The sequence below is a fragment of the Triticum aestivum genome, chromosome 1D, assembly GCF_018294505.1.
Source record: "Triticum aestivum cultivar Chinese Spring chromosome 1D, IWGSC CS RefSeq v2.1, whole genome shotgun sequence".
Taxonomy (NCBI): domain Eukaryota; kingdom Viridiplantae; phylum Streptophyta; class Magnoliopsida; order Poales; family Poaceae; genus Triticum; species Triticum aestivum.
Genome location: NC_057796.1, coordinates 69593484 through 69606343, shown reverse-complemented (window position 1 = coordinate 69606343; position 12860 = coordinate 69593484). Strand labels below are relative to the sequence as shown.

The following is a 12860-nucleotide window of genomic DNA, read 5'->3' as shown; positions in this document are numbered from 1 at the left end:
TGAGGCGGGTCACCCGGGGCGCAGGGGCCCTCCTCCCCGATTTGAGCCATCGTGGCAGATATGAGTCCGTCGACGGCGCAGTGGCGGCATGGTGATGGGAGGAGGCGACGAAGCTGCGGGCTTCGTGGAAGATCTGGTGGTGCCGGCTGCTCGGTGGGCGTGCTTGGTCATGGCGGCGTAGGTCGCAGGGGCCGGCGGCTTGGCCGGTCGGCGGCGGCGGAACATGGCCGGTGGCAGCGGCGATGTTCTGTCTAGATCTCGGGGCGGCGGCCCTGGAGGGGTGGCGGCTGGTGAAGCTAGGGCTTGCCGCGGCGGCATGGCATGGTGCAGTCCCTGTCCAAGGCGGATCTGCGATGGCGATCTGCTATGGATTGGTTCGGATCAGAGACGGTGACGAGCGTGCGGGATCCTTCTCGGCGGCTCTCGTGGCTTGGCGAGGCAGGGTGGGAGCCCTCCTCCTAGGCTCCAGTGGTGGCACACTCAGGCAGTAGCCGGTGCGTCAGGGCTCCCACGGTGGCACTGTTGTTGCGGTTGGTCATCGGATCTAGGCGGCTGGATCTGGGGCTTTGAAGGCAGTCGAAACGGTGCACAGGCTGTCGGGTGGATTTCTTGGGATGGATCCGGGTGAAATCCTGGTCTTCGGTCGATGGCCGGAGCCGGTGATGACGATGACCTTATCATCGTTTCCTTCATGAAGGCATCATCGAGGTGAAGCTCCCAACTCCACTCAATACCTCCGGGGGAAACCCTAGATCAGCTGATCGGATGTTGGCGGCAATCATGTGTCGTTACCTCTTGGGGGCGGCATTCTTGGAGGTGCACTCAGCTTCGTGGGACCAACGGATGACATCTTTGGTGGAGCGATGCTTCATCCTACACATTGATGGCGCCGGATCTCGACGGCGTGGCGCAGTGCAGATTCGGAGTTCGATGAGCGAGGATTTACTCGCGCAAGAGGAAGACATTGTCTGGCGTCGTGGTGGCGTCGATGGCAGAGAGACCTGGCACGGTAGATGCAACAGTACAGCTCTGAAGATGGATTGGTGGCAGGTGGCTGCGGCGGCCTCATACCCGGCAGGCGTCCTGGTTGAGGGCCAGAACTTGCCGGCGAGGAGCGCGCGACTCTTGTGTAGAGCGGCAAAGTGGACGGAGTCCTCGAGCATCGGCACGACGCAGGCAAGGTGGCAAACCACGGCGACATAGGCCATTCCGGCGAGAAAAGCGGCCGCGGCCAGTAGCTGCAGCGGCAGGCCGACCTTGTAGTGGTGGAGAAGGAGCAAGGCAGCGAGGGAGAGGAAGAATGTGGCGGAGGTGAGCGCGAGTGCGAGGAGGTACGTAGGGATGAAGCACGTGAAGGGGAGATGGGGGAGGTGCCGCTGGAAGGAAGCGCGGAAGTCGCCCTGGGTACAGTAGAGGGCAGCGACGCGGAAGACATAGATGGCGGTCCAGACGAGCGAGAGCAAGGGGAGGACGATCATCCAGTCGCCCTCCAAGAGAAAGAGGGTGATCCACCAGGCGCCGATGTGGTCGGCCTCGACGAGGGAACAGAGGCCACGGAGGGTGGCGACGTGTGTGAGCAAAAGCGCAGAGGGAAAGGCGGCGTCCACCGAGTAGCCGATGATGGAGCGGAAGACGACCCGGTGGAGCTCGCCGCAGATGCCAGAGAGGCCTAGGCCCCCGAGGTCCTCCTGCTTGGGCTCCCACTCTATTGATGGCCGAGCACGTATGGTGGTGGTCGTGGAGAAAGGAAGTGAACTGCTGAAGGTAAGAGATCGATCAGCCCGAGCCCACAGCCCCACACTGAGACACAAGAAGCAAGGGCGCGGGGAAATGGGGAATACTACTCGTATGGCTGCGTGCATCAGAGGCAAGGGATTCACCCTGTACTTTTCGGGGAAAAGGAAAGAAAGAAAATGATACTCGCTGGCTGGCCTTAATTTCTTTTAAGCACCACTACACCACTGAAACTGAAAGTGTTCTTGTGGTTGGCCTGGACAATCTTGGTAAAAGATGGTGGCATGGGGCAGCATGTTGAGTTCTTGTGAGGCACTGTGGAGGGCTGGACAACATACATGCACATCTCATACATTTGACATGCGACGTGATTAATGATCAGACATATGTTTTGAGATGGAAACCGTGTTAGTGTCGAAAATGACATCTTTTGAAAACTGATTAGAGAGTGTATGTATGTGTTCAAGCGTGCCACGGACCAGTTTACTGACTTTGCTCAGTCCCCGCGCCTAGCTAGCTTCACACTTTGCTGCACAACCTCCACTGCAAGCATGGCATCAATTAATTCTTGCACCAAAGCAAACACGTAAGTAGTAAAAGGACAGACTGCATCGACAGAGACGTGAGGGTGGTGGCCACCCCATGCGTGAAGCTTCTCGGAAACAGGACTGGCTGTGGTTGTGGCATCGCTCGCGTGTCAAGAGTGGATCGAAAGCTCGATCGATCAGGCGGGGCCGGCGTGCTTGCCATAGGTGCCGTCGATGTGGGACCCATCAAGGCCACTTCAGCTGCTATGAACAAAGGAGAAAGCATGTCATCATCCGTAGATGCCCGGTGCGCTGTATATTCACATTATAGGGGTTTGTTACAACTTGCTAGCCAACTTCATCTACACGTAAACAGCTACTCCAACACCTATATACCTAAACAGCTAGTCAAACGCATCTCTGGTAATGGTTCTTGGGTCTCATCTGAAATTCCGATTTTCTTTTTGAAAAAAACTTAGATGTTTACTTTTTTGGTAATTCTGTAAGCTCCCTTTTCATCACATCCATGTCTTGGCTCCTTTTAAGTGGATTTGGGCTTATAAGTGTGTCAAGAAAAGTAAGTTCTTTCATGGCTCATGTTACCCAATCGGCTAAATACGAAGGATATGCCAGGTACTGATGGGGTTGTGCTTCCTAGGGAATTTGAACACATGTCACACAAAAATCCTGAGGATCATGTTTATCTTGATACTCATACTAAAATGGTCGTATGCATCCCTAGTTGGTGCAGAGGCCGGGGAAGTGAAATTCTCCCCCAATTTTAGACACATAAGTATATGAGGTGTCGCCCCCCGCTAGGGCGGCTCGGGCGGAACCCTACCCTCACCGCCGCCGGGCTCCCAACCCCTCCTCCCCCTCCCCTCCGCCGCCGTTGGAGGAGGTCACCGGGCAAAGCCCCGGGTAGCTGACGGCGGTGGCGGAGGCCCCCTTCCCTCCGCGTTCCTTTGGGTGAGGCGGGTCACCCGGGGCGCAGGGGACCTCCTCCCCGATCTGAGCCGTCGCGGCGGCGCGGCAGATCTGAGTCCGCCGACGGCGCAGTGGCGGCGTGGTGATGGGAGGAGGCGGCGGAGCTGCGGGCTTCGTGGAAGATCTGGTGGTGTCGGCTGCTCGGTGGGCGTGTTTGGTCATGGCGGTGTAGGTCGCAGTGGCCGGCGGCTTGGCCGGTCGTCGGCGGCGGAACATGGCCGATGGCAGCGGCGATGTTCTGTCTGGATCTCGGGGCGGCGGCCCTGGAGGGTGGCGGCTAGTGAAGCTAGGGCTTCCTGCAGCGGCATGGCGTGGTCCAGTCCCTGTCCCAGGCGGATCTGTGATGGCGACCTGCTATGGATTGGTTCGGATCAGAGACGGTGACGAGCGTGCGGGATCCTTCTCGGCGGCTCTCGTGGCTTGGCGAGGCGGGGTGGGAGCCCTCCTCCTAGGCTCCAGTGGTGGCACACTCAGTCAGTGGCCGGTGCGTCAGGGCTCCTACGGTCGCACTGTTGTTGCGGTTGGTCGTCGGATCTAGGCGGCTGGATCTGGGGCTTTGAAGGCGGTCGAAACGGTGCACAGGTTGTCAGGTGGATTTCTTGGGACGGATCCGGGTGAAATCCTGGTCTTCGGTCGATGGCCGGAGCCGGTGATGACGATGACCTTATCATCGTTTCCTTCATGAAGGCATCATCGAGGTGAAGCTCCCAACTCCACTCAATACCTCCGGGGGAAACCCTAGATCAGCTGATCGGATGTTGGCGGCAATCATGTGTCGTTACCCCCTTGGGGGCGGCATTCTTGGAGGTGCACTCAGCTTCGCGGGACCAGCGGACGGCATCTTTGGTGGAGCGGTGCTTCATGCTACACATTGATGGCGACGGATCTCGACGGCGTGGCGCAGTGCAGATTCGGAGTTCGATGTGCGAGGATGGACTCGCGTAGGAGGACGATGCTGTCTGGCGTCGTGGTGGCGTCGATGGCAGAGACACCTGGCACGGTAGATGCAACAGTGCAGCTCTGAAGATGGATTGGTGACAGGTGGCTGCGGCGGCCTCATACCTGGCAGACGTCCTGGTTGAGGAGTGCGCCGGACTGGTAGGTGCCCCATACCCGGCAGGTGTCCTGGTTGGGACCTCAGGTCTTAGATGTTTAGGTTTGGCTGCGATGTCTGTTTGGTATTAAGCCCAGGCTATCAGCGCCCCTTCATCAATTGGATAGGTGTAGCGACGGTTGTTACTTAGACGGTTGCTTTAGTCTTACTATTGTATGACTTTGTAAGGTCTTTTGAGAATAATTAATAAAGTGGCCGCATGCGTCGCCAAGATGCAGAGGCCGGGGTCCTCCTCCTTTTCTAAAAAAAAGTCACCAAGACGCCCTAAAATGCCCGGATCATCCAATTGGGTCGGACCGCTAACTTCACATCTCTGACCCAACCCCAAAACCCCTATCTTCATTGAGAAACCTAGTCGCATTCACACTAACTTCACCGGCCTCCTGCCTATTTTTGCATGTATTTTATTGAACTCGTTATGTTTTGTTTGAATGTTGTGTTTGAAACGGGGGACATTTGTAGGACACAGTTGGATGGCCGACGCTCGTCCATATGTCCGTAGACATTTTATGTGGTGTGTTTGGTGATCTGCGTTGGAGACGTCATTAGAATGTATACAATAGTGTTCTCTTAGGAGTGTTATGTATGATAAATGCTGATGTGGAGGAGAGACAAACCATAAGAAAATGTCTGCCTTCTCTTGATTAAGAGATGATCTCTCAGCACGATATCTCTCACCACATATTTAGGGTATATCAAATTATTAGAGGCAAGACTAAATGATAACCCACTGTACATGTATTTTTATTGTCATCTTTAAATTATGTGGCATGATTAAGATAAAACTGTTTTATCCATCATTCTACAAGTCCCTATGTTTTGAGGAGGCAACTAGGATCTATTGCACATATCTCCTGTCAGTTTTACTAGCCGGCGTTGGAATTATCGTTGGCAGTCTCACTTAAGCACCTCCGAGGCTCTCTTATTGTCAATTCTAGGATTAAGCACCCATATTCATTGGAGATCATACTTGCTGCTAGATGGAATATCTAGACGGATCATAGATGGTTGAGATTTTAAGTATGACAAGACAAACACGCGCGCGCACACACACTAATAATCATGAAAGCAATATGAAGATACGATCTAATAACCACATCTATGACAAACAAAACTGAAAATATCAGGCATATTATTGACCTCTTCTTTGACAGACTAAATTCCTTTTTTTTTTTTGCGAATAACAGACTAATTCCTTGTAGCTTTCTAAATAACATTTGGAGGGGTTTGTCTTTCCAAATATTTGTTGCATCCTTATAGTTTCACATACTGTGCCAAATATATTTTTTCTAAAATGACTTACTGTACCAATTCCAATGAAGCAATTTCTTCTCTTTGAGAAAAAAAAATGAAACGGTAGTAGGGTCACAATAATAATGACAGGACGTGCAAGTAAATAAGCATCTTTGCAGAATTATGTGACCACGATTACACGCTTTGGCCATATAAAATATATCAAACTCCTATCCAGCACTACTACTCAGGGTCTCACAGACCCTCACACATATATAATCGCATGCACATCCGGTGCAGTGATAATCAGACATAAATTCACGAGTCACGACGAGAGTTGACATAAACTTAGGACTACAGCAACTTACTACTACTAAGCTACTGTACCACTTAAGCAAATCTTCTTCAAGTTGCTACCATGGGGTCGTGGACAGGATGCAGCTGGCTAGTCAGAGTCGCTGGAATCTGCACCGTCTTGACGGGCTGCAGCAGCTCCACGCCCGTGTCACGGCCGCCCGTACTCAGTCGAGGTGAACCTTGTCGACGACCTCGTGGTGGTGGTTCTTGCACACCATGTACACCACCGGCTGCGCCACCAGCGTCAACAGCACGACCGCGCACAGAGCCACCGCCATCGCCGCCCCGGCGGCCACCTGGAACCCGAGGCCGAGGCCCAGCGCATCGTCCACCACCAGAGCCCGGAAAGCGAGCACCAAGGCGAAGATGCAACCGTCGAGCGTGCCGAAGACGCCGGCGGCCGCCCAGAACTTGCCGGCGACGAGCGCACGGCTCTTGCGCAGGGCGCCGAAGAGCATGGCATCCTCGAGCAGGGACACCACGCAGGCCAGCTGGCACACCACGGCGACGTAGGCCGCGCCGGCGAGGCATGCGGCCCATCCCAGCAGCTGCAGCGGCAGCATGGTCTTGTCCGGAGGAGAGCCAAGCAGCTCCTGGGGATGGAACAGGGCGGCGACGGAGAGGGAGGCGCAGATCACGAGGAAGGGGACCGCGGAGAGGAGGAACGTGTAGACGAGCCGCGCGAGCGGGAACGTGGGGAACCCCCTGAGGACGCGATCGGCGGCGCGGAGGTCGCCTCCGGTGCAGTAGAGGGAGGCGATGCAGAAGACGAAGGCGGCGGTGGCGCAGAGGAGCACGAGCAGGAGGACGACGCCGATGGAGACGGCCACGAGGAGGAAGAAGGCGAGCCGGTCCGTGACGAGGCGGAGGAGGCCGGGGCCGTCGTGGTGGAGGTCGGAGAGGACGCGGGAGCAGAGGGCGCGGATGGCGGCGGAGGTGGCGAGCAAGAGCGCGGAGAGCAGCGGGGGACCGAGGTTGACGAAGTTGGGGAGCATGGCGCGGCGGATCACACGGCAGGTCTCCCGGCAGACGCCGGCGAGGCCGAGGCCGCCGAGAGCCTGCTGCTTTGGTGTCCACTCCATCGATCGGCGAGCACGTAGGGAAGAGGCCGGGTGGTGGTTGAGGAGAAGGAAAGTGAGCTACTGAAGTGAAGGAAAGAGGATGGGCAGACTGGGAGGAACAGCGCAAAGTCTCTTTTACCGGTCAAGGGAGCTACCGGTGAAGCATCCATCATCCACATATGCATCATGATTCGTGCGGGGGTCCACCAATTAATTATTGGTTGTTTTCATACCAAGCCTATAGGAGACCATATACGGCTCCTGGCCCCCACAATGCATGCATGGCAGGAAAAGTTGTCAAAGTCTCTCTCTTCTCTTACACACTAAATGTACCCTTTTATTTCATCTTTGCTCTTTTAAATCATTGATATATTTTAAACCATAAACTCCTTTATGAAACTTTTTATATAATTGAATTCCTAGCCTTAAGCCCTCTATAATAAGACCAATTTGATACATTTCAGAAATGTTTAAATTTGAATGTTTCAATTCATTTGAAATCGGTTTTCAATATTAGTGAAATTAAGTTTTTGGAATGAGTGAAACTTGTGTTTTTTAAAAGGCGTGAAGGGTTTTAGTATTAAAATCAGTTTGTTTCAAAAGATTGAAAATTTGAAAATGTTTTTGAAAAGGTGAAATATGTTATGAAATTATTGAAATGTATAAACTCATTTTTTTAAATACTGGAGTCTTATCCAAAATAAGTGAAAAGGTTTTCAAAAAAGTGAAATACATCTGAATTTTTTTGAAATGTTTTTAGAAAAAACTGAAACTGGATTCTTGAATTGAGTGAAATTTTTTGTGAATCTATTTTTTGAAATAGTTGAAGTAAATACGATGTTTGGAGCTGTTTAGAACAAGAGCAATGAGTGAAATGCGTTTTCATTTTTTTGTGAAATTATGTTTTGGAATGAGTGAAACATGTGTTTTTGAAATGGGGTGAAGGGTTTGTAGTGAAATCAGCTTGGGTCAAAGTAGTGTTTCTATAAAAAGTATTTTGAAAAAGTGAAATATGTTATGAAATTATTGAAATATATTAGCTCATTCTTTTTGAAATAGTGGAGACTTATCCGAAGTAAATGAAATAGTATTTTGAAAAAGTGTAGTAAGTCTGAAATAATTGAAATGGTTGTAAGAAAAAAATGAAACCGGATTCTTGAACCGAGTGAAATAATTTGTGAATTTGTTATCTGAAACGATTGCTTGAAATTATTCAAATTTTTTTTTGAAATAAATGAAATCAGAATTTCAACTGACTGAAATAGTTGAAGTGAAATAAATCGATTGAAACATTGAAATTCAAACGTGTTTGAAATATATTCAAAATTGGTCTTGTTTTAAAGGTCTGAACGCCACAAGTTCATATATATAAAAAGTTTCATTAATAAAATTATGGTTTAAAAGATACGGACGAGTTAAATTAGCAAAGCTGAAATAAAAGTATGGATTTATTGTGTAAGGGAAAAGAGATGAGAGGTGTCACATTCTTGACATACATGCATGTGGATGACATCACGTGGTGGGCCAGGGTGGTGAAATACAAACATTTAGTAAATATGAGCAAACAGTGTTATACTGCATGTGGTATAAACTACAGTGTGCGGTGGTGCAAGGTGATTGGCTGGAGCTGTGCCGGTAGCTCCCGCCACCGGTAAAAAAACTTAGTCGGGAGGAACAGGGGAAGGGGAACGAACATCAAAATGCTGGCCAGTCGGTGGCCGTGACGGGGCAGAGAGAGTTCACACCCACACTTCCGCGAGCATCGATCACCTATCCACGTAGTAAATGTTATTCGTCCGTGTTACATTTTCCTGCTCCGAAAAACGAGCACTGGAATGGAGAATCCCTCGTCTCGGTTGAATTAAACAGGCCGCAATTAATGGTCAGTGTGTGTAGGTTGGTGTAGTAGGGAAAAAGAAAGGAGTACTATATGTCGTGGTTCTAAGTCTGACAGTAAAATGGGGGTAGGGATGTAGAGGCAAGATCCTAGCTATGGAGAAGCTGTACGTACGAGTTTTACGAGTTCAGGCCCTTCTCAGAGGAAGTAACAGCCCTACGTCTCGGAGCCCGGAGGCGGTCGACTGGATTATATGCGTGTGAGTTACAGGGGGTGCGAACCCTTGTCTCAGAGGAGGGGGTGGCTTATATAGAGTGCGCCAGGACCCCAGCTCCCCTCCGTTACATAGGATTCAATGTACATAAAGCGAGAGCGTTACAGGTAACGTCAATAATAAAGTGCTATAAATTATCATTAAGTCTATGAGTAAACGCCCGACCGTTGCTGCGCGGAGTGGCTTTAGGTCTTCTGCACGTCGAGTGGTTGAGTGGTCGAGTGACCTAAATAAGGAGGGATCTCCGAGTGAATGGTAGGTCGAGTGGATTGCACTCGACACCTTTGTTGAGCCATCTCTATTTTCTCTTGAACTTCTTTGCTTCTAGGACAAGGACCTTAGGTAGGACGTATAGGTCAGGCCTATTACCCTATCCCAGGTCTATGTCCTCATCATTAGCCCCCGAATGGATGGAGGTCCGAGTGAAAAGAAGGTTGAAGTTGATCTTGCTTTGACTCTTGCCTTTCTCAAGAATTCATCTCTGAACGGGGGCTAGTGTTGGAACTTCGGCTTCATTTCAGTTGCCTTGATCGATTCAGAAATTGCCGATTGGTTTTTATAACGTCACCCGCCGAGTGTTGTCTTTGACGCGAAATCTTTGGCGTGATCGGTTGCAGAGGATCCCGGATTTCACGGGATTCGAAATTTCGGTGGAAGCGCGCCAGGCGGAGCGTGCCGTGGTAAGCGGGGTGGATAAACAGGACGTTTCGATTTTTGCGCCACCTTTTTCGCCACGTATCCTGTGTGCGCCTGTTGCGGGATTTGACAGGATTGCCCGGACCCACGCGTCAGCCACTCGAAAGTGGGCCTTTAAAAGCGGCGAGGCCGAGGCGTCCGCACTGTGCGTGCCCATTCTCCTTCTTCTTCCTCTCGCTCCTTCACCTCATCCGGCTTCTCCACTCTCGACGTCTCCGCTCCGCCGCCATGGGGAAGGAGAAAACGGCGGCGCTGGAACGCACGAAGAAGGCGACGGGGGCGGCGAAAGGCAAGAAGACGAATCGGGGATCTTCATCGCGCTCGGGGCTGCCGCGGGGTTGGATCCAGGGAGATTGGATCCGTTCCTCGCTTCAGCAGGAAGACTTGGATGATATTTCCGAGTTAGGGCTGATCGTCCATGAGTCTGCGCGGCTGCCGGAGGGGGAAACGGAGCCACAACCGCGACCGGGTGAGTGTGTTCTGCTTGCCACTCATGTCGACCGCGGTTTCTCGCTTCCTCCGCACCCCTTCTTTCGAGGTTTCTTGAATTTCTTCGGGGCTCAACTCCATCATTTCACTCCCAACACCATCACATACCTTGTTGCATTCGTGTCCATGTGCGAGAATTTTCTGGGGTGTCGACCGCACTGGGGTCTTTTTAAGCACATGTTCACCATCCGCTCCCAAACAGTGAAGAAAGCGAACTCGGACGACGAGAAAACCCATGTTATCCAGATGTGTGGGGGTCTGGGTATTCAGAAGAGGAAGAGGAGTTCCTTCCCTTCGATGACTCTTCCTGAGTCGGTCAGGGGCTGGCAGTCGACCTGGTTCTATTGCCAGGATATCGTGACCCCAGGCCAGTCGACTGGACTTCCCCCTTTTTCTTTTGATTGTGTTCAAACTCCATCTTCGTTGAAAGTGACCGCCACGGAGAAGGCGGAGACAGGCATGCTGGTCGAGGGAGTAGTTCAACTGATCAACCAAGGTTTCACCAGCATGGATCGGCTGGAGGTGTTCCTCAGTCGGCGCATTCAACCACTCCAAGCTCGTGACCACTCCATGTGGATGTACTCCGGGGCTGGTGATACCGCTCGGGTTCATGCGGAGGAGGTGGAGGCAAAAACAGTGGCCGAGTGGCTGAGGGGCATCACCGGGAACAAGGACAACCCCAGGGGCGCTAGGAGAGTCAAACCTTTCAGCGACAGCAACCAGCTAGACAAGGTTTGGCCACTACAACTGATTAAATTTGGATGTGTTTTCTGACTGTTTGTTGATCCGACTGATTTCCACTCGGCTCCTTGTTTTGTAGATTTATACAGAGATGTACTCAATGCCCAATGGCGAGCAAGCTCTGGAGCAGGACCATGAAGGCGAGGACAGTGCGGAGGAGAGCGGCGAGTGGGAGTCACCAGCCGACGATGATGAAGATGAGAGCGATGAGTCGGACGACGAGAGGTAGCCGACTCACCACCTCGTTCCGAATATCGATCCAAGCAGCACCATGATCCCGCGGGCAGGCGCGGAAAGGCTATGGCCTCGAGCGCTCCATCTCAAAAGCGCGCTCGGTCTTCGACTCCAGAATTGGCTGAGAAGGTCACCAAGCAGCCCAAGATCAATCCTTCGAAGGCTCGAAAGACCTTGCCTAGAATCAAGATGGACGTTCATGTTGCTTCTGGGTAAATGTTCTCTCCGTATTTTCTTGTTCTGACCGATTCCCTTGTACTGACCGAGTGGATGATGAACCTTTACAGCCCGGCCTCGGCTGCGACTGATATGGATATCGACAAGACCCCGGACGATGAGGAAACCGCCGATGCATCTACCTCCAAAGCCAGTAAGTAATTAACGGGGGCTTTCCCGAGACCTCCGAGAACCAGGAGACCACGATCGCTTGATCACTTGGTCGTGCCAGCAGGCCTCACCTTTTCTTTTATTTTCTTCTGTTTGTATTTGTGTACTTTGTACACTGGCAAGCCCTGCAACATTTTGTTCCCCGGTGCATGGGAGACATTTATACAACACATCTCTATCTTTTTGTATGGGTGTTTCTTCTTCGTGTCAAACACGGCCATCCAACTGTATCCCCCAAATGCCCCCCGTTGCAAATGAAATGTATCGAGTTCGATATAATAAGTGCAAATATAGGCCAGAGGCTAGTGAAGCCAGTGTGAATGCACGAGGTGTCTCAACGCGGACGCGGGTTTTGGAGAAGGAGAGGAGCGGACGGAGCGAGAGAGTAGAGTGGGCTGAGAGCTAGGGTTCGGAGAGGAGGCAGATTGGGGTTTTTGCGGGGACGACGTGGGGTCGGTGGTGGGCCGGGCTGATATGGTGGACGCGACTGGGCTGCCCCATATCTGCCCTACATTTGGGTTGGATATGAGGGCCGTCGAACAGCCCGGGTATTTGAGGCCGGTTTGAGGCGTCCAGATGGGTTGGGTTTTTTTTGACCGGTTGACCGGTTCGCCAGCCCGAGCGTTTAAGATGGGTTTGAGATGCCTAGTTGTACATGTTCTAAAATGTCTACAGACATCGGGATGGGCGTCGGCCATCCAACTATGTCCCCTATTTCAAACACAACATTCAAATGAAATGTAACGAGTTTGATAAAATGTATGCAAAAATAGGCAGGAAGCCAGTGAAGTCAATATGAATGCAACGAGGTTTCTCAACGCGGACACGTTTTTTGGTGTGGGTCAGAGGTGTGAAGTCAGCGGTCCGACCCAATTTGATGATCCGGACATTTGCAGACGTTTCAGTGACCCGTGTTGGAGATGCGCTAAGAAGCACAACCCCATCATTCCGCTGCATATCCTTTTGTATTTTAGCCGATCGGATAACACGAGCCATGAAAGAACTTAATTTTCTTGACACACTTATAAGCCCAAATCCACTTAAAAGGAGCCGAGACATGTATGTGCTGAAAAATAAGCTTATAGAATCTACCAGAAAAGTAAACATCTGTTTTTTCTATAAAAAAACATCTGAATTTCAGATGAAGGCCCAAGAGCCATTACCAGAGATGCTTAATTAGGTGTAGGTG

At 51.5% G+C, this 12860-nt stretch overlaps 1 protein-coding gene across 1 annotated transcript; it reads right to left on the bottom strand.

The window, feature by feature from the left end:
- Positions 1-5779: 5779 nt before the first annotated feature.
- Positions 5780-7105, bottom strand: LOC123165519 (uncharacterized). The gene has a single exon (XM_044583184.1). The coding sequence runs from the start codon at positions 7032-7034 to the stop codon at positions 6117-6119; it is 918 nt and encodes a 305-aa protein (XP_044439119.1). The 5' UTR covers positions 7035-7105; the 3' UTR covers positions 5780-6116.
- Positions 7106-12860: the final 5755 nt, after the last annotated feature.